The 22,613-nt window shown below is 42.3% G+C and overlaps 1 protein-coding gene across 1 annotated transcript in view; it reads right to left on the reverse strand.

The window, feature by feature from the left end:
• Positions 1 to 22,613, reverse strand: part of HDAC4 (histone deacetylase 4) — a gene marked incomplete at its 5' end in the record, with an annotated part of 175,770 nt that overhangs the window by 75,835 nt on the left and 77,322 nt on the right. The window contains 3 exons of the mRNA XM_082484010.1: positions 35 to 151; positions 4,944 to 5,056; positions 8,017 to 8,148. Coding sequence (XP_082340136.1) covers positions 35 to 151; positions 4,944 to 5,056; positions 8,017 to 8,148 — 362 coding nt within the window. The remainder of the gene's footprint in view (positions 1 to 34; positions 152 to 4,943; positions 5,057 to 8,016; positions 8,149 to 22,613) is intronic.

Consider the following 22,613-nt stretch of genomic DNA (forward strand, 5'->3'; position numbering starts at 1 on the left):
AACATCTAAAAAGCTGCATCCCCCCACCACTTACGCTGGAAGGGCCAGTTGCAGGCAGTCCTAGCGTGATGTTGGGCAAAGAAGGAGACGTGTAGAGTGGAAGCTGTGTTACTGAGCCTTCACGATTCACAAGTCTGTGAGCCAGGCTGGTCTGGAAACAAAATTAAGAACATTTTCCTGGTGAGAGAGCATCCACAGATCAGATCAAGGACACAGTACACTTGCTATGAGGACACAGCAGAAACATACAGAGCTGACACTGGAAACACTGCATAGGGGAGCTCAGCTCTGCTTCAGCTGCAGCCTAAATAGGCACAGACTAGGTGCATGTCCTCAATGTCACTGCTGTGGCCGTGCCGGGAGGTGATGAGACCAGGATAACCAACACAGGGATGATCTCGTTCTGCAACTGCCGCCAACATCACTGCCCTACAGACAGACCTTTTACAGTTTATTTGATCTTTATTGGAGACTGAAGATCACCCCTGCATCGTCACTGGTACTCTGCTTCTGGCCCAGTCTTCATGCAGTGCCACTACAAAAAGCTTTTGCAAATATTTAACAGCTTGCTTGTCCTTCTCAAGTATTTGGCCCTTTTAAAACTAAAACAGATTACCTTAAAAAATGGCATTACAAGGGCTGTTGTTCTCTTTAGCAAATCACAGACAATTTATTCTATTTACTAGCGTATTTTAGCTTAAATCAGACTTCAAAATTTCATCGAAAAGCCTTAAGGCTGCATTTATGTAGCTATTTCCTGATTTTCAGGGTGAAATGCAAGATTTACTGAATTATCTTACTGCCATTTAAAGCAGGAGTACTTAAGTAAAAATACCTTTAATTTCAAAACAGGATTGATTTGAAACACACACTAGAAAACCGATTGCAAAAATTACATTATTTTAAACTGCCTAATTTTCCTGTTAGGAAACAAGTGTTATGATCACCCTGAATTCTCTGCAGGTGATTTTCCAACTTAAATAAAATAGAATTTAGATTTCAAAAAGACTTTCTATAGAATTTCTACTGCTTAACTCAGGTGTTATTATGAAAAAAGGGATTATGATTTAACTTAATATTATACTATGGAAGAACCTATATTGATGTAACAGAGATCTGACAAATGGCTTTACACATCTGAGACCTAAATTCATAGTCCTGTAAGTCAATAAGACTTTGCAGGTTATTTCTTCGGTTGCAAGGCTAGGACAGCTCTGGATAATAAAAACCTATTTTTCTACCTTCAAGACTGTGAGACTTTAAAAAAACTTGCAGCAACCTTTTGGGGAACGGGGGGGAAGCACATAAGAACTAATATTGAAAACCAAACATTTTCTATATAACAATCTTCAACAGCAATCCAACCTCCTTGATTTATGGAAATTTAACTGGGCTAACTGACAGCTTTAACAAGACACCTCACCTCTGCACCTGAGGTTGGTGCTGCCCGTGCAAGAAGGACAGGAGGAGTAAAGCCTCCCACGCCTACATTTGTCACCATTATCAGATACTGGGGTTGCCTTTCAAATAGACTCTTCTATTAACTTCTATTACTTCTATTACCTTCTATTAACTAACTTGCCAGTCATTCTCCCAGTGTCAAACGTTGCCTAAATTCCTCACATTCAGCAAAGTCACCTAGTCTTCAGACAACCTTGTGCAAAATTTCATCTGCAAAGTGAATTTTTTCTTATTTCCTTTTGCCTTCTTGTGCTTTCGTTAATGTCATTCAAGCTTATTGAAAATATAATATTACAGATCAGTTCTCTAGTAAAAAGCGTAAATCTATTTTTAAGATCCCATTTCATAATTTGCTGCCCCAAAGGAAGAAATTTGCAGGGAGCATTTTGTTGTTGAGTGGTAAAGGGCATGTGATTGTGCATACCTACACACCACTTCTTCCAAGTAATTTTGAGCACTCCTGGCAATTTTGCTTTAATTTAAATTACATAATATTAGCATGACATAACAAGAATAAGGTAGTTATTGTCAGCAGAGCAATGAAACATTTTACTGATATCACAAATGAAAGAAAACTACATCCATTTTTATTTTGAACAATCAATACTCTGTAGTTGTGCCTCAAACTATCTCCTGGGGATTTGTTTTAAAAACAACTAAGAAAAACGCAGCAGCTTAATGCTATGAGCGTATGATATTTAGTAGCATTATCATCACTTTAAATATACAGATCCCATCTATGGGTTGTACACAAGCATTTTTTGAATTGCACAGAAGAGAACAATTTCAGCATGTACAATTTTCGTCTGCAGTCAAGTACTTTTTATAGTCTTGTATCAACTGCAATGGCAATGAATATCATGTACCTTTCAGAGATGGAAAAGCCTTTAGACTTAAAAACAGTATTTAAAAATAGATATTGTCTATTTGAAAAGGAGGCAGAGAGCTGTAGTCTTTCTACACTGAAGACAAGCACTGAAAAATAATGAACTCAGATACCATCTTCCAACATATGGCTCAAGAGGTGACCTAGCAAACCAAAAGCACAGAAACTTATATCTCATTTAAAATAAAACATGAAGGTAAGCATGAAACACTTAAAGTTGGCAACATTATTTTTTCAGAAAGATTTAAATATCTCTATATACTTAAAAGTGAGAACATGAGAAAGCCTGGTCAACCAGTATTAAAGAAATCTCCAACACTTGGACTACCAGGTAATACTATTGCTACCAAAGGAGAAGATTTTAAAGAAATCAAAACCCTACCTCGCCCAGTTATTTTTTTCCCAAATGAACTTATACAGCCAAATGGATCAGCTAGTATCACAACATGAAATGCTGGAAGAAAGTGGAGTTATTGTTCCTCAAAAACAAATGCAAAGGACTAGGAAATTTAGCTAAGCCATTCAAGTACACCTGAAATGCTGAGAGGAGAACAGTTTGTGCAACAGGTTACCGGTGTTCTGTTTGCCATCACACAGCGATTTATGTTTCATTCTGTTCTGTGATGGCAATGATCCAATATACTTAACACAGTCCTGGGCAGTTTTAAAATTAGAACTGCGCAATCATTTGTATGTTATGTTTTTCCTATTTTCTAAAAATTATAAAACAGTGAAAAAAAGACCTAGACATTATTTTCAGGGAAATGACAAGTAGATTTTCTTCCTCATTTTTGCATGGGTTGTTTGGAGATGGTGCATCAAATGCTGCTCTTTTAAAAATTCTAGATCAACACACTTCTTTCCTCACATGCAGCAGCACTGCTGTGGATTAGACACTGCGGTACAGTTGGAAAAGAGGCAAAGACAACTCCCAGGGAAAGGTTTTGTCAGTACAGAGATTTTTTTCCAAATCATCTGTAATGCTCATGCCTCAGCCTAACTTACAAAATTGCTGCATTACAAGCAGTTGATGAAAAGAGTTTTTCTTATAGTCTGCATTCTTTTTAGTAGGTATTGGTGGTGTAGTCACAGATGATTAGCTCAAATTATTTAATTGAAAAATAAAATGGTTAGGGAGAATACTACAGCTTCATATTCACCTGCATGAGCTAACACTGACGTACAGAAAGCTGCCTGCTCTGTTTATATCACAAGAAATTGCCGAATCCTCTAGTTTTTCCATCAGCAGTAATTGGAGATTTGCCGTTTGCTAAGTATGGACAAGATTGACAGCTCCTGAATCAGCAAAACCGGTAACTCAGCGCTAGTCTTCCTGGGGCTAGCACAAATGTACCTAAGATGTGCCCTCAGCTCAGCCAGTCTTCAGTTCTGCAATCCTGATAAATAACCCTGTATATAAAATATCTTTTCCCAGGTCTGCTCCAAACTACTAAATGGTCAGGGTGTATCTCAAAATCCACATCTCTTTAGAGCAGCTTCAGCTCCCAGTGTCAAGTGAACATTCCACCTTGCACCGTCTTAATCTTTTCAAGAATTGTCTTAATCTTGAAAGGTCTACAGTAGACTAGAGCGATATAGATATGTGTTGGATAATTTGGCAGAGGAGAGCGTGGAGTAGAAAGCGTACTGCCTATATTAAATGCTGTTACACTACATTAGAAATAAAAATAAAGTGAAGGTCTGTACAAAACTAGAAAGCAATAAGGGCTTACATTTATACCACAAAAAGTCCTTTTCAGCTCTAAATGACAATTTGGGAGAACAAGCGCAAGCCTGTTTTTACAGTCCTGATGTTCAGACAGACACTATATTCACGGGGAGAACATGGGTAAACTGGATTAAAAGAATTGCACCAGTGACACAACACAGCCACACTGGTTTTCTACATGTAAGGCTTATGGTGGGAGCCAGTTAACATGGCCCACACCCCAACATTTGCCTTCAGAAAAAGGCGGACTTCAGTAACTCTGAACACAGGAGCTGCTGTGTTGAACCAAAGCCCAGTTTACCCAGCCCAATATCCTGCCCTTTACATCCGTAGCAGAAGCCTCAAGTCACGGTGAAAGCTTATGGGATTACAAACTACCACATGGCATCAAGCACCAAGCTTTCAAATCCCTAAGTGGGGAGGAAAAGGTTAAATCCAGTCCTTTTAATCCAATTCTGGTTTGTTTATATTTAGACTAACCTACCGCACACAACAAATTCACCCTATATACAATATATGAGAACAAATTCCCCAAATTTTACAATATTCGCATTTGACCAGGAAACGCTTTTCACGCTCTACCTTGCTCAATCACTTTTATTTTTACTCTCTCCTCACAACAAAACCACTACAAGTTACCACAAGCAGCTTGTGAGCTGGCTCAAACTAGATTTAATAAACAGATAACACATACTGTCAGCCCAGATTGAGAGGTAATTCTGAAAGTCAGCTCCAAGTCATGATTGGGCGTTGTTTTTTCTTTTTAAGTGTGGTGCCCACTGGTTTGTATGCCCTAATTCCTAAAACTCTGCGAAAACTGATTAGAAACCCAAGCATTAAAAATCAGAGTGAGGAAGGGCTCTGTACCTCTGCTTGAATACTCGTGACTGATCCTGCAATTCCATTCTCGGCGCTTATGTTATTGGAGCTGTTGTTTGGAGAGCTGGGACCAGATCCAGGAGCACTGTTGCATGCAGAGTCTAAAAACACATCCAAAACCAACTTTTAGCATTACAAACAATCTCTGCGATGGTATTTAGACAGATAACAACCACTTGAGTTTTGTTTTGAAGGAAAGCAACCCCCCTTCTCCCCATTTTTCCCCCTAAATCTTCCCAGGGCTCTTAAAATACTGACAAACACTTTCAAATGGTCTGTCCAAGTACCTACTTACCATATTTATGTCTTCTCCTCATGGGGGTTTCTCTTATAGTATATTAATAACTTTAAATACAATTGCAAGATAATAAAAGACATGAAAGCCTTGAAGAGGCCAAACTGAAGAACATCAGATTGTCCTGCTTCATTTTTCTAGAAGTGCTTCTCTCACCCTCTTTAGCCTATAACCTTAACAACACCCTCTTGCCACATATTGCATCAGAGTTCACGCTGGAACCAGGGAACAATCTCAGCATTGACATTTTCCCATGCAGGCTTCTGGTGCCTCTGGATTAACTGGAAATATGCTGCCAGCACCGAGCCCTCATGCTGATTGCGCACGAGAACTGACCTCTGCTTTTATAAAGAAGCACCAAGATTTTCCAGTGCAGGCAAGCGGGCAGGTGTGATGCCTTGTCACCTGTGAAGTGCCTACACCGTGCCTGGTCCTTGGAGAAACATGACCTGCCTTGGGCTGCCCTTCACGCAACACCACTGCTCCCACAGCACTGAGGTCCCAAAAACTGCCTGGGGACTTACTCACAAGGATGGTGTTTTGCCAGGATGGCAAATTAAATAATTTTAAGAGATTTAAAAGCTGACTGAGTGACATGGGACTGGACGGACAACTGGCCATGGTCATGGTTGAGCACATTTTACAGAAATCAGGCAAAACGCTACAGGGCCTAAACCAGTAAATCTGTTTCAAATCACTGCCTTTGTTGTTGTTGTTTTTTTTCTTTTTGTAAGTCTTCTCCACTCAGAGAGTAAAACACTTTCTCATTGGAAAAACCCAAGGCGGAGTTAATCCCCCAAAATAATTCTGTTACCACCCGAATGCTCAGAAAATCCTCTCAGAGTTGTGTATTTTATCAACACAGTCCCTGTGAACTCCATAACCAGAACCACAGAGATGACCAGCCTGAAATCAAAGCCTCCCCATTAATGATGCAGAAATAATAACAAACAGAAACAGCGCATGAAATTGCCACAGCCAGAAAACTTCTCTCAGGTCTCCCACCTGGTATATGGCACAGCTTCCAGTGTTTCTCCTTTTATTTTGGAAGGTAAATAACACTAAAACTTTTTTTTTTTTTCTGAACTTTCCTCCTCTCCTCCTCTCCTCTCTGGCCTAATGCCAGAAGAATCTCCCAGTGGCTGCAACGGTTCAGGCTGCAGCAGTCTCATAATTGCCCCAGCATAAATAAAAGTCAGTTGTTACAATTTGGGGGATTAAAAAAAAATTATTTTCTTTTATGGCATTATTCTGTACATACTATTTTGCTATTTCAAGCCTTGCAAGCACCTCCAGCAAAGTAGCAAAGTGACTTTTTTTTTTTTAAAAAAAAACTTTGTTGCTTTTTGTAGGCTCTGCATTTGGGGAGGGGGCACACCTCGCTATCAAAAAAACAGAGCACTGGTTAACACCCAACTGAGCACATAAAATTGAACTTCTCCATGGAAAGCAACTTCACAGAGTCCAGGTGTTTTGAAAAAACTTTCTGACTATATGGAAAATACGGGCTTTTTCTGGGACCGTCTCATTAACTACGACATATCAGATCTTGTGTATACTACCTAGACATAGGAAATTACCTGGAACATTCAAACTGTGACTCTGTGCGGATCTGTTCTTCAGGGATTAAACATAATTTCTATTCCCTGAAGTAGGACTTCTTCTAAAAGTTATTTTCCATTCAAAAGTCCCCTCTTACTGTAGCAATTCAGCTATTTTTCTAGCTAGGCTCCAGGCTGGCTTCTTGAACCAGGTCTATGCTCAATGAGAAGCAGGAACTTCCGCTACCATTTCTGAAGGCATTACTGGGATCAAATGGTCAGCCGCTAGGGCTTGATTTATCCTAAAAGCCATGCAACATAGCAATATGAGTGAAGTAAATTAAATTTCCAGATCTGATATAAATTATGCTTCGCTGTTGAAATCATCTATTCCCCCTGCAAACAGAGAGGCTCTGACACAGAGCAGTGCATAGCTACCCCGGGGTGTCCCAAAACCATTGGGCTCTCTAAAGAGAGCCCACTGAGTTTGTTTGAATGATGATAGTGCCTTAAAGTGAGACAGAAGTCTGGAAGAGCTGTCACATAGTGGTACTTACACAGAGGCATCCCTAGATGGTGCTAAGAATTAACTTTATGGTAATATATGTATCTACTTTGTCTCTCCTTACAAACTTCATTCCCAGAATGTTTGTAAGGACAACAAGAAACCGTCAAGTAAGTAGTCAGAAATATCAGCTGTATATATAAAAAATGCCTTATATGTTTTAAGACTTTGGCATAATTACTTAACAAGGAACTATGGCAGTCTGCCCAAAGCCTAAAACAAACAGGGGTTGTAAAGCGTTTACTGCTGGAGGACAACAGCTGTAAATTATGGCCTTCCCACAGATATTAATAGGATCACCTTTGAGAAATTTTATTTCTCAACAACCTGTTGCTGAAGATCATAGAAATGCTTGGGAAAAAACTAGCACTCTGGTGGCATATCTACATCTGTCTACGTACTTCTTAAAACAAACTACAAAAAAAACCTCATTGAGTTGGTAACACTGTCTCAATAAATGGGTATCCAACAGACCAATGCTGCTAATGCTCACATGCATCACCCATTGCTGAACTCTGCCAACTTTATCCAGGATTCACCAAAATTGAGAGGCAAACAAAAGATCCACACTGCACAGTTAACTAGATGCAGGAATTAATTTTGGAAAGGGACATCTCATTGAGTGGCTGCCATCACAGATTTGTTGCTTACCCGACGTACCTGTGACATCCAGCGGGCGCTTCTTAAGAGCAGTAACCACTGGACCATCTTTTCTGCGCAAGAGGGGGCTGCTTCGTCTTTCAGCAACTTTTTGCTTTAGTCTGGATCGTAACTTCAGATTGGGTTCAGATGCTGAGCAGAAAAAGGAAGAGCAAACAGTGTGTTGGTTAATACTATTTCAGTAGTTTTTTACTCAACGCAAAGGTGGGTTGCAGTTCAGCATTTGCAGAAGCCTAAACAAAATTAGTCGTTTGATAGCATATATTTGGAACAAAGACTTCTTAATATAATGAACAGGTCCCAGCCTACGTGATACCTGAATTCACTGGCAATGAAAGTCAATAGCATTTCAATTAAAAACTAATAATCATCCTGCAATGTCTTCTCTCAAGTGACACAGACTTACAATCTGCTGTGAACTCATTCGGACTAATGCAGAGAGCACCACTCCCATCCCTCAGTTTCCCACCTCTGCTCAACTTGCTTCAAAACCAGTGGTAAACCTAACTTACAGGATCAAAAAAAAAACAACACGGGAATTGATGAGACAACTGAGATGTTACTGTTCGGTCAGCATGAAGCATCACCGTGGGGCTGAGACTCTATCTGCAATGTGTTGCTGAAATGGGTAGCTTCACACCCTTGGAGTCATCCGACCCCACAGTGAGCTGGCTTAGGGAGGTTAGCCAGGGGAGGGGAAAAAAAAAAATACAAAAATCAAACCCCACAACCAAAACAGGTGAATGATTTCCTGCTGGTTCACCTCCCTCAAGCAACTCACCTTGGAGTCAGATGTGTCAACTGAAACCAGCATCAACTCAAGAAAAAGCATGTAAGAGTATGGCCAAGGCCAAAGCCAACACCAGGGAGGAGAAGGTTTGTTTATTTGGGGAGCAACTTGCATAAATCATCGCAGTCACAAAGTTAAACCATATCTAAAACCACATCAAATACTTTGCAAATTCAGGGACGCCAAGGGTAGGTGCACATGTATTTCCTGAGACCACAACCTGACTTGCATCATACCTTTGAGAGACTCTCAAAAAAACCCTTCTGCTTTACCCAAATGCTCAGATTTAATTTCTCCCAAAGCTGAAGCAGAGCTCCTGGGAACCCCTAATGCCTCTGGGCTAATGACAGCTGGCAACACCAAACATGTTTGCACAGCACAGCTTATCAAGTTTTTATAAAGGTGATGAAGCCTTAAGTCAAGATTCCTCCTGCAAGATGATTTTCTCTGTAAACTTTCTGATCTCTTGAGTATACATGAAGTATCTGCTTTGGCGCTTGAGGGCTCCTGACAGTTATGAGATTTGTGAACTGGCCCAATATTTTCCCTTCCTCAACCTCTTAACAACTCTGTGGCTTAATCCCTTTGAACCAGCAAATCCAGTGCTCTCACCATTAACTACCAATACACTCATCTCCCTACACTCCAGGGCCAATAATCTACATTTCTTTAGAAGAATTAAAATAGAGTTTACAAACTGATTTGAATTAACTAAGTCTGGCTACAGATATATTTCCCTACAGTTGGCTTTGACCGCTGGGTCACGTAAAAGATCAAGCCTGACGACATTAATTGCAGGGCTCAAAAATCAGAAGGCTGATGAATTCAAGATCAAATGCTTGAAGTTAAGCCATCAAAACAGTTCTTTGATGAAACTGTTAGGAGAGAAGAAAAAAAAAAAAAGAAGCTTTTCATGACTGTTTTGGATAGAAAAATGCCCACAAGAGATAAAGGGAGCACTAAAAAAAAAAAGTGTCAGACTCCTTAAGACGATGCTTAAAATGCAGTATGAAGTGCATTAGCAAAGGGGGAATCATAGGGCATTTGCATATAAAATGGCAGGGTACTGAATGCAAATCTGTCATTTGCTCAGAGGGCAACATTACAAGAGTGGACTGGTTAAAATACAAGCGTACACTCTAGTGAGCTACTTTATAAAGTTCTCTTCAAAACACAAGTTGACTTACTATTTTAAAAGTAGTCTTCGAGCACTTGAACATTCAGCACTTCATCCCACATCTTTTAATTCACAGCTTTAATGTGTTCCAAATATTGAGTATTAGTAACTGTCTAGATGTTCTGGTCAAGACTTTAAAAGGATAAATGGGAATGTGTCACAGCTAGATGCTGATAACATCCATTTTAGATACATTTGCACTGCCAACCAGCAAACAAAACATAAGCCTATGCCACAGCTGTTGAAAGGATCCGTCTTCTAACAAAGCAAAATATGACAATAAAAACTGTACTTCCCTGCAAATTTTATTCACATGCAATTTATACCCTGCATGGTGTTCATCTGAAGTATGGTTTCTGTTGGTAGCAGAAAAGTAATTGTGCGGCTTTCAAATACAGAGAATGAGTTGGTTAGAAACACCGTAAAAATAGGCAGGGAAACAAAAGATCTCGGGTCAGCGATTACCCAACACTACCAGATATGTCCCATATGTAAAGCCACTATAAAAACATCCTTTCATGTAATAGGAAGGGAAAGAAAATAGAAAATTACAGCCTTAAAAGAGAAAACACTTCAAGAATAAGTTATAGTAAAAGCAGTGTATTATAACTTCTCAGACAAAACTATTTTCAGGCAAAACTATTCCGTATATTTGTTTTGAAACACCAAACAGTCTATTTAAAGAACTGCATTTGTTTAGTTTGTTCTGATTTTGTTCTGTTTATCCCCCAGATATGATCCCAAATCTAACATGTCATCAAGACTTCAGACATCCTAAACTCATTTAATTGGGTGCTATATAGCCCAAAGTAGGTGAATTAAAACTCAGTACATGCAGGAGGAGTACTTTAGGAGGGCTGACTTTGGTCTCTTCAAGAAGCTGCTTGGAGAAATCCCATGGGTTAGGGCTCTAGAGGGTAAGGGGGCTCAAGAGAGCTGGTTGATTTAAGTATCACTTCCTCCAAGCTCAGGACTGGTGCATCCCTAAGAGCAAGAAATCAGGCAAGGGAAGCAGGATACTTGCATGGCTGAGCAAGGAGCTTCTGAAAAAGCTCAAGTGGAAGAAGGAAGTTTACAGTATGTCGAAGAAGGGACTGACCACTAGGGAAGAGTACAAGAAGGCTGTTGGAGTATGCAGGGATGAATCGAGGAAAGCCAAGGCCGCCTTGGAATTAAATCTGGCAAGGGATGTCAAGGTCAACAGGAAGGGTTTCTTCAAGTGCATAGGAGGCAAAAGGAAAACTAGGGAAAATGTGAGCCCACTGCTGAATGAGACAGGTGCTGTGTTGTCAGATGATGCAGAGAAGGCAGTGTTGCTGAATGCCTTCTTTGCTTCAGTCTTACCTGCAAAGTCTGGGACTCCCAAGGGCTGGCCTGAGCAGTAAACAGAGAAAGTCTGGAGGAAGGAAGACTTTGTCTTGTTTGAAGAGGAACAAGTTAGAGAGCAATCAAGTAAACTGGATACCCACAAGTTCGTGGGTCCCAATGGGATGAACCCGCAAGTGCTGAGGGAGCTGGAAGAAGTCATTGCTGGGCCACTCTCCATCATCTTTGAAAGGTCCTGGAGAACAGGTGAGGTGCCTGAGGACTGGAGGAAGGCCAATGTCACTCCAGTTTTCAAAAAGGGCAAGAAGGAAGACCCAGGAAACTACAGGCTGGTCAGCCTCACCTCCATCCCTGGAAAGATGATGGAACAACTCATTCTGGGTGTCATGTCCAAGCATCTGGAGGAAAAGAAGGTTATCAGAAGTAGTCAACATGGATTCACCAAGGGGAAGTCATGTCTGACTAATCTGATAGCCTTCTACGATGGCACAACTGCATGGGTGGATGAAGGGAGGGCAGTGGATATTGTCTACCTTGACTTCAGCAAGGCTTTCGACACCATCTCCCACATCAACTTCATAGGCAAGCTTAGGAAGTGTGGGTTAGATTAATGGACTGTGGGGTGAATTGAAAACTGGCTGGCAGATAGAGCTCAGAGAGCTGTGATTAGTGGTGCAGAGTCTAGTTGGAGTTCACTAACAAGTGGTGTCCCTCAGGAGTCAGTACTGGGTCCAGTCCTGTTCAATATATTCATTGATGACCTGGATGAAGGGATAGAGTGTACCATCAGCAAGTTTGCTGGTGACACAAAACTGGGAGGGGTGGCTGACACACTGGAAGGCTGTGCTGCCATTCAGCGTGACCTGGACATGCTGTAGAACTGAGTGGAAAGAAACCTTACGAAATTCAAAGGCAAGTGCAGGGTATTGCATCTGCAAAGGAACAACCCCATGCATCGGTACAGGTTAGGGGCTGACCTGTTGGAGAGCAGCATTGCGGAAAGGGACCTGGGAGTCCTGGTGGACAACAGGATGACCATGAGTCAGCAATGTGCCCTTGTGGCCAAAAAGGCCAATGGCATCGCGGGGTCCATCAAGACAAGTGTGGCCAGCACGTCAAGGGAGGTTATCCTCCCCCTCTACTCTGCCCTGGTGAGGCCACATCTGGAGTATTGTGCCCAGTTCTGGGCTCCCCAGTTCAAGAAGGACAGGGAACTGCTGGAGAGGGTCCAGCAAAGGGCTACAAAGATGATGAGGGGACTGGAGCACCTCTCCTATGAGGAAAGGCTGAGGGACTTGGGTCTTTTTAGTCTGGAGAAGACTGAAGGAGGATCTTATCAATGCTTATAAATACTTAAAGGGAGGGTGCCAGGAGGATAGGAACAGTCTTTTTTCAGTGGTGCCCAGTAACAGGACAAGAGGTAATGGGCACAAGCTTCAACATAGGAAGTTCCATTTAAACATGAGGAGGGACTTCTTTACTTTGAGGGTGGCAGAGCACTGGAACAGGCTGCCCAGAGAGGGAGTGGAGTCTCTAACTCTGGAGACATTCAAAATCCGCCTGGATGCCATCAGTGCAACCTGCTGTAGGTGACCCTGCTCTGGCAGGGGGGTTGGACTAGATGATCTCCAGAGGTCCCTTCCAACCCTGACCATTCTGTGATTCTGTGAATAAAAGATGTAGCTTTCAACAGAGGCATTTCCAAAACGCAAACCAATCACTTAAACTTATTCAGATGGTTTTTAAACTACTATATAATAAAAAATATTTTTAAGCTGAATAGGAATTTCAAAAGTATAAAATAACATGTAACTATCTATATCAGACAGTCAACACAGGTTCAATGTTCTCTCAGAAACACCAATTCCAACAAAAATTTCCAACATTCACCCTGTCAGGCAACATACCCAAACACCGCCTTGCTCCCCACCACTGCTAAGTAGTGTAAACTTGAGAGAACTAGAGACTAAATTACAAAACTTACTGGTCTTCTACATCTTAAGGTGAAACCTTTTAAACAAACACCATGAAGTTATCAGAAAATCAGTCTGATTCCTGTTTAGCAAACAAAGAAGCCCATGCTCAAGTCTGAGTCAGCTTCCACAAAGCCAGTGTGATTTCTTAAGCAGCGGCATACTTAACTTGGCCAATAACAAGGATTTATACAAAGAATATTTTGTTTTTCTCCAAGTAAATTAATAACTAGAACATAAGCCAAAAGCTTCCCTAGTTTCCACATGCTCAAACCCAAGTTACCCCTCTTATACGTCACTTATTGCAGCAAGACCCATGTAATTCAACTCTTCAACATTTATGTCATTCTCATTGTTTTCTTCCTAGAATTGCATACCCTAAGCTGTTGAACTAATCTGACATTAAGTCTATGTAAGTCAAAAAAACAAAGTCCTGGTCAGGGTTTGCCCTGTTCCCATTACCCATACACATTTATGAAAAAAACCCAAACAATGCACCATGAAAACCCTGATTCCAGTCCTTGCACATCTTAATTTTGGCAGCTGGGGACTGAGAAGGGCTGTTATTCTTCCATTACTATTTTTAAGCTTCATACTAAACTTCACCAGCCAGGGAAAGGCCAACACAATTACCTTGTCTCTCTTCTAACATCCAGGCCACTACATGGGTAAATACAGGAGAGGGAGAGAGAGAGCTGCCTGAAACCGGCATTCTGCACAACCCAAAATTTTAATGAAGGTAAATTATCTTTGGCTTAATGGCAGAGACCACAGGTTCTGCAACTGGGCATTCACTCCCCACTCTGTGGCTTCCTTGCACCCTGGCTCTATTCCAGACCTTCATTACTGCTCCTCCGTGTGCACATTGTGTGGTCTCTCCTCTCCAAAAATTGTGGATCGCGACCTATCTAGTCAGGAGGACCTGGTAAAGCTGGACACGGCAAAGTTCACCTATGGTAAAACAAAAAGACTGAAAATTGTTTCACCATTATCCTTCTGAAGGCCAAGCGAGCCGATATTCTGGACTGTCACTATTCGTAGGCACCAGCACAGTGGGGGACAAGAATAATATGGTCCCTCACAAATGCACCTACTGGAGACAGGTACCACAGGGCAAAAGGGGCAACAGAAAATTCCCAAACTAGAAAGCAAAACAAGAATAAAACCAAGACAGCCTGCTCTTCTGCAGAAACAAACTCCTTTGTGTGATCATGGTACCACATTGGATGGCATCACCTGAAATAATATGTCTAGAAATGTAGGTACATGATTAGAAAAGAACAGGTAAAGATATTTGCTGCATTTTCTTCTTTTTTTCCTAACTCTGTGTTGTCATGATCACTGTGTAATAACCCTGTAGAAGGGCTATTTATGGAAGACTGTGTCCTTAAAATGAAAACTTATTAGAGGTAAATATTTGGCACTTGTCACACTGAAGTTTAGTAGTCGCAGCATCTCAGCAGCAGAAAGAAGGCTTTAACACCCATTAAACGCAATGTTTACACTTTTTACAGCTTCACTATCATTTGCTTGCCTGACCACAAAACCACGCAAGATCACAGCGTAATGGAGCACCACCAAGGTTTCCGCCGTGAATAGCCAAAACCAGACTAGAAAAACAAACACGTGGAAATGCCACATCTCATCTCTGTCTTTCCTTTTACAAAGCCTAAATAAAGGCATCAGCTTTGCACAGTTCAAAGTATTATCTGAGCATAAAGATAAGAGATATGTGGAAGGGGATAAGGGCTAGAAAGGAGAGAATGAGATCCTCCAAGCAAGTTTCTCCAATTAAGTGTTTAAAATAGCACTGAGTGCTGCAGAAAGTAGGAGAAAAACATGCAGTACCTGTAGCAGAGGGAGCTACCGGCTGCCTGAATGCAAGGGCAGGTAGCAGCTACAAAACTGGGAAGACCCCAGCAAATGACCCATGGTGGCCACAACTTTTTGGGAAAATCTCCTTCCATTAAAAAGAGCTTCTCCCAAAAAATCCTCTGTAACTGTAATTAACTGTAAGGGAGTACCATACACCAAAAAAATCAATCTCATTCTGTCACACATGGCAAACTGCTGAGGGCCAGGAGGGAAATGATGCACTGAGAAGCCAGTAGGACATGCCTCAGGAGAAGCATAGCTTCCTTAGAGCTCAACCGTTGCATTTCAGTTTGGAGAAATCACTCCAAGTAACCGCTCTGGATGCCATTCACGCGGTGCTCATGGTCAAAGCTGTCCCATAGAGGACAGGCATGCACCCATCACGCTTTCCTAGCTCAGACTTGATTATCCTTTCTACTAGATCCAGTGGCCCAAAGGCCAAGTGTCTCAGCCCTGGCTAGAACAAACCTGGGCATATATATATATACACGCACACATAGAGGTGAAACTGTGCATGCTCTCGCAGGCCCTATGAAGCAGAGATGAAGCTAAGAGGACTCGTTCACTGAATGACTGAAGGCTAGGTCCTGGGCCTTCTGGAGTCCCTGCTCCCCAAAGGTGACACTAAACTAGCAAACTTTGTTTGGTCTTCTACTGGAAGAGATTTCTCCTTTGATGCACCGTTGACAGTACTCCTCAAGAAGTGCTTTCTCCCATGGATCCCCAGCTCTCATGCCAGAAGTGCACCTGCTTTATCAGAGCTCTGAGCAAGTGGGTGCCCTCTCCTTTTGCCTCCAGGCAAACCTCAGCACCAGAAAGCATGGTTCACCACCTCTGGCTGCGTTCGCAGCTACTGCTTGTGCCAAAGAAAAACAGGGCAGTGAAGAAATCCCTACCATGCATTTAGACATAATCGTCAGAAGAAATGGAGGGATTAAAGTAAGCATTTGCTAGTCTTCCAACTGCACTTTGGTTTGTTGCTGCTCTCTGAAATTTCAGTGGGCTGGTCTGAAGATCTATTCTATGGCATCACAGTAATAAAGTAATTTTTGTCTTTAATAAGTTATTTTCAGCTTAGACAGACTAATGTCCTCCACCTGGAGCAGGAAAGGGTGTTTATAACAATAGGGATTTCTCATGCAGGTCAGTGCCTCCTCTCAGCAGAGCACACCCCAGGGCAGTGTGTGGGTCCCCGGGACACAGTGAGCTTCCCAGGAAAGCCAGACCTCCGACCACACCAGCTGGAAGGACAATGTGGCTGGGAAAGCAAAGATGCTCTCAAACTTGAGTGATACCCCATGCCGTACAAAGCTCAAAGATTTTCTCTATATTATACTCCCACCCTACACCGGGATTTCAGCCTACTTTATTTTCCTCTAAACAATCTTTGTCATAAAACAAACCACTTAAACATTCCAATAATCAGAACCAACTCAGAGGGGTAGTATGCCTTTCTTGACAAATCCTTCCATTTTCCCTTTTCTTTCTTTTAAATTCAAGAAGTTCAGAACAATTTCACCTGCTCAGCTGCAAATAAACAACCCTGTGCTTCTGCATTACTGTGAGGAAACCAACAACATCACAGGGTGCTGGATGCTTTCCTCCCTCAGACTCCTCTCTTTTGCATGGAAAAAGAAGAATATAGGCAAACAGGAGATGTCTAGCACCAGCCTGTGGGCTGTCCATTGTGAGTCAGCAAGTGCACACAGTGCACAAGGGCTGATTTGTGGTGCCTGGCAGGGATGTGCAGGCAGGGAAGGACCATGCTGCCTGTTTCATGGCTGGCACTAGACAGGCAGCAAGTGATCGGGACCCTGCAGCCTAGGTGCAGCCTAGATGCATCTCACCATTACCCATCTAAGTGCAAGTTGGGGCTTAGAAGAAGTCGTCGTTCCCAGTCTGCTCCTGCTTGATTCAGCCAGAAGAACAACATTGACCTTTTCTATTTCTTTTAGGAGGCTGGTAGGCTGAAAGCTGAAGTGGTTGCCATGACCATCAGTAGGGTTGATGTATTTGTCAGATTCCTTCTGCAGTGGGTCCCAAACAGTGACAAAATTCAGGAAAACCACTGGCAAGGGCAGCCCTCCAAGTAGCAGATGGGCTGGACTCTGCTTGTTTGCACCACATACAGGCAAGTACAAGGTCTCCTTTTTGTTGCATTCCTTTACTCCTTGAGGGAAGTCACTGCAGCAAAGGGGTGCACAAGCCATGGTCTAATGGTGGCAGGCTAAAAACTTCTACTTGGACCTTTCCTGCCAGTTCTTAACTGTGTGGGATGTGAAGGTTGAGGACAGCTTTTTTTCTTTACCACAAGCCCTAAGACACAGTACTTGACCTATAACCAGTTCTCCTTGTTGTATCATGACTTGTGCAGAAGGCAAGAGACATTGCTGGGATGGGAGGTTTTCGAGGATACTTGTTCTTCCCTGGTCACCAGAGAAAAGGAGCAGAAAGGGGGGTCTGTGACACTTACTACTTGTCATTTCTCCCCAAGTACATACCACATTCACACACACACTCATTTACTATCTAGGCAGGAAATTCAGAGACAGACAGGTGCCACATATGTCTTTCTGAGATCCCAGTCTGGCATTCAATTCAGTCTAGCTTTGGAAATAGCGGAAACTCGCACCCTCAGATGCTATCCCACAGCTCTGCAGTGAAAACATATCTAGGACCACAGGAATCCTTCACCTCCTTAAAACCTTCATGCCCATCAACATCTTTCTGATTTTCACCTCCTCATTGCAGCCAGCTGTGATAATGGAGACAAAGGAAAAGGCAGGACCCAGAGCCTCAGCAATGCTTCACGAAACAGTGACCATGGCTGCAGCAGCTGTGGGCATAGTAGTGCCAGGAACCAAGCCAAAAACACCAAAAAACACCTGCCCATTGCTCTTGATGGATGCAGGAGATCTTGTGCGCAATGAACCACAGTGGTTTGGCAAACACCAGAGGGTTGAGAAGCACAAACAAAAGAAGGATAAAATGAAACAACAGCACATTATTGATAACATCAGCATTGTTAAAAATCCCACCTCTGCTGACAGATCTGTCAGGAGAAAGGTTTAAAGACCAGCAGCCAGCCCAGGGCAGGGGAGCCAAGCACCAGAAAAGGTACAGATTCCTGCTGCGTGGGCATGAGGAGGGTCGAAGGAGAGTGGCTGTCTTGGGAAAGGTTTGTTTTATCCACAGCAGGAGCAAATCCACGAGAAGATCTGAGCCTGCTTCACAACCTGTACAGGTCCTACAGATGCAGTCCTTTTTACACTTATGACTTTGGAGAACATCTTTTACAAGTACTTCAAAACAAATGAGCTGGTTTTCTCACTTTGGGGTCAGGTTTAAACACAGATAGAGGGAAATGTTTCCAGTTCATGCATCCCAGTGTGCTGAATGCATGTTGGCCAGGCGAGTCTAGCAGGTGCCGAATTTGGCAAAACTTCTCCTGATTTTAACAGCAACTAATTGAAATGCTGTGGCTTTCATCAGAAATCCTGATTAGCTTTCAAGTCCCAACAAATACAAGGAATCCTTACCCTACCTCTATGCAGGAGTAAGTGGGAAACCTAGTCTCCGACAGGACATGGTCCAGCCTGGCAAACGATGTAAAAAAAACCAAAACCAAAACCAAACAAAAAATCCTCTGTAAGCAAGAGGAAAAGCATGTTAAAAAGTTAAATAATTCCCTTCAGTCTTTTACAAATCCCAATGATGGCAGTCATGTCAGCTTTCAAATTAAGAGCATGTTTTAATATGTCCACTGCTCAAATTCCATAAAGCAGGGAATGCCATGAACAACCTTGCTCCTGGAGAGAAAACGAGGACATCATACTCCTTAGAAATGCAAAACTGCTACATGAAAAATAACTTCAGCAGCTCCAAGAAAGCTGTTGACAAACAACTCTTGGGGTTATCAAAACAGGCTACAAAAGACTGCCACAACCCAGAGTCTAAAATCACTCTGAAATGATTCTCCAGAGATTTTTCTTAGAGGGTCCCAGGACACCACATAATGAAGCTTCATTAAATTTGGAAGACACCAACCATTTATATTTTCCCCTCTCAATAGCTGTTGACAAAATGCATATGCTAAAGAAAAAGTATATATAATAAAGGAAACTACATAAAAGGAGAAATAAAAATCCTGGTGTTAATCATTTAACAGCAAAAGCACGAGCAGCACCAACTGAACTGTTCTTAGTTCAGTTAAAAAAAAAAAGCCCCAAAGTGCTTAGATAGAGGGAACTGAGTGAAATGCATCCCCCAGCCAGGCTAAAAACAGGATTCAAACAATTAGTAACTGCACCAGCCAGGAGCCTGACAGGAAAACCATTTCATGCAGAAACCAAACAGCCAAGAAACTGGAACATAATTCAGTAAAACAAATCAGACTGGGTAGAATTTCAGCAGACAGGATGCATGAGGAGCACGTTGCAAGCATTGACTGTTTCCCATGCTGAACGTTCTCAAGCACTCAAGGCATTGTTCATGCACCCATCTCCTTCTACCAAAGCGAGCATGGCCAGTTCACCGTGTCTCTCTCACAGCATTCACACTCGAGTCTTAGACTGGCAAGTTATGTCCAAGTGTGCACAGAGGAATAACTTGTCACTGCATCATGAGGCTTTAAATGAGAGTAAAGAAAAGCAGCATTATTGAAACCCAGTGCAATGGGTATTTATTCTTCCTGAAGTTTCTCAACGTGTAGGACATGCTGCCAACTCTGAAAATGCACCCTAGAAGAAATAATCATTCAAACTGCCTTCCCGCACCCCCTAAGTCATCCTCCCGCTAACAATGATGTTGGTTGGATTCCAGCCCTGGTAATCAGAACTATATTGTGATAGACTCTGTTATTTGAACTGAAAATATTTAATCAAATTTAATAAAATTTGACTACATGATATGGCAGTTTTAAATTACAAACACAAAGCCAGAGTTTTGCCTGATGCCAAAAATCGGAAAAGCTCACCCGTAATAAAGAACTTTATTTAGGATGGGCTCCAGCCTTCCCTGCCTTTTGTTTACAGCAGACTGTTCAGGAGCCTTTCTTCTCCAAGCAACTTAACATTTTTGGCAATGGGATTTCTGCAGGATATTGCTGTGCCAGAGACTGAAGTGCTGTTGTGTTGACAGGAAAATAAAAGAAAACAACAAAAAAAAAAAGTTTTCCCCTGAACCTTGCTAGTGAACTCATATGTATCACAGAACAGTCCCCAAAAGATTAATGCTGGTGCCCAAAAAGAACAAGCATCAGCATTCTGGAAAAACAAAATCAGTTCAACATCTTCCTGTTTTAAAACAACAATGATTTTGGTTGCTTCCACATTTAATAATGTGATTAGATACATTTATCATCCTTAATTCACCCTGTGTGACAGGGCTTTTATTCAGCTACGGTCTTATTGAGAAGTCCGTTTGGGAAGCAGGAAACGGCTGAGATGTGCAGACACTTTCCTTCTCCTGCAGAAATCCCCTTCTGTAACACTGGGGCCAAGAAAGGTGACTGATCCTCAAACTCAATCTGAGAACTAAAGTCCCCCGAAGTGATGAGCAAGGGTGGTTTTGGAGGACATCAAATCCTGTTTATGCTGTGATCCACCAGAAATGGATCACCTGATTTTGCACGGTATAGGAAAGAACTAAAAATCTCTTGGAATGACACTGTCTGCAGGCCCTAAGCAATAGGTATGATGCCAAGGGATGATTCCCTGCATGGAAACACTGCAATTTCCCACAGGAGCCTGAAAGCCTTCAGCAAAGGAGGAGCAAACGGCAGCAACAGCTGTTAGCAGCCCAAGATTGTATTTCTCCTCCTAGGCAGATGTGTACACCAAGCACATTTTTGTGCTTCACTGGCTTTAGAGCTGAAGGAAGTCTCCTTTGAGGGCAGTCCTCCACCAGCGCCCACCTTCCCTACAAAAAGCAAAGTCCTGAAGCCCAGACAGCGTCACTTCAGCTGTCCCAGCCATTGACGACACAGCAGCATCTGCTGCACCTAATGGGGTGTTTGGTTTTCCATTATCTAGAAGCAGAGATTAGACGATACCCTACCATTCAGCAAATCCAGTTTTCTAAGCTCTGCTTTTGGAGTCCTCCAGAAAGGGCACAATCAAAAGTACCACCACCAAAGGTACAGGGCGTGCCCAGGAAAAACCCCATATCCTGGAGAGGGCTTGCCAATTTTTGATTGACTTCTTGTGCAGCTGAAGTGTTTGACACTTGTCACCCAACCCATCATTCCCAGTGAAAGGGAAGACAGTCTACTGCACAGCAGATGGGACTCCATCCACAGATCCATCCAGCAGACCAGGTTCTAAGGTCCAGAATGAGAAGTTCCTAGAAAGGTCTTTTAATGTGCAGAACTGAGAGGCAGAAGGCACAAGGCAGCAGTGTGGAGGTGTATTTTTTTCTTATCAGATGGTGAAAGAAGAAAAAAAATCCCAAGTTTACAAAGATAACAAGAATTGTATTAACCCATTCACTGCACCTAAGACCTATTCCATTTGTAAACTATTAGGAAAAGAAGTGCTATGAGAACACCTACATCCCTCCCAGAAGGAAAAGGAGAGGCTGCCAGCTCTTGGGAACTGATTTAGGGCAGCTGATTTGAACAAAGACTGTAGTAAATCCACAGGGAGATTTGGTTAACACACTGTCATCATTCCTTATCACAAGGATGACGCACTTTTTGACTACTGATGTTCACCCCTCCCCCTTTGAAGATCCACGAAGCATACCTGAGAAATAGCTAGGCAGCACCTGCAGAAGGTGCGAAGTTCAATCATACCCCTGCTTTCCTCTTACCTCCACTCCATCTTTTCAGAAAAGTTTTTTTTTCCTATTCTGAAATGATTTCCACCACACAGCACTGTCTGCAGCATTCACACAAGCAACATCGCCCCCCAAATCAGGATGAGCTCGTTGAAGCTCAGCAATTCCCTGCAGGAAGCAGCCAAGGATCACGATCTGGCCAGGTTAGAAGCTGAGGCTGTGCTGGCTTAGGCATGTGATATGGAGCTGAGGACCACAGCCAACCAAAACAACCTGGTTTACAGAATATACCGTTGAGAAATAACTGACCTGCTTAGCCACCGTGCAGGGAAAAACCTAACTGAGAAATAACTGTCTAGGTGTGAACCAAAACCCTTGCAGGGAAGTCCTGATGCTTTGACTGGCAGAAACATTTTTATTTATTTTAAGTATAAACTTGTATATAAAATGTAAATCCCAGAAGAAATGAACTTTTCTTAGTACTTTTCTCACTCAGCAAAACACACTTTGACTTCAGACACCCAGATCTCTGTATTAGCTTTGACTTTGTGAAAACATCTCAAACTTTGACACACAACTGCGCTGTCTCCTGCCCACAGCTTTGCAAGTTCGCGCTCCCAAAGCAACTCCAGCCTCCCTCTAACACTGCACATACAGTGATAGATGAAGGGGAAGCAGG

This window comes from Vanellus vanellus (genome assembly GCF_965231255.1).
Source record: "Vanellus vanellus genome assembly, chromosome: 5".
NCBI classification, from domain to species: Eukaryota; Metazoa; Chordata; class Aves; order Charadriiformes; family Charadriidae; genus Vanellus; species Vanellus vanellus.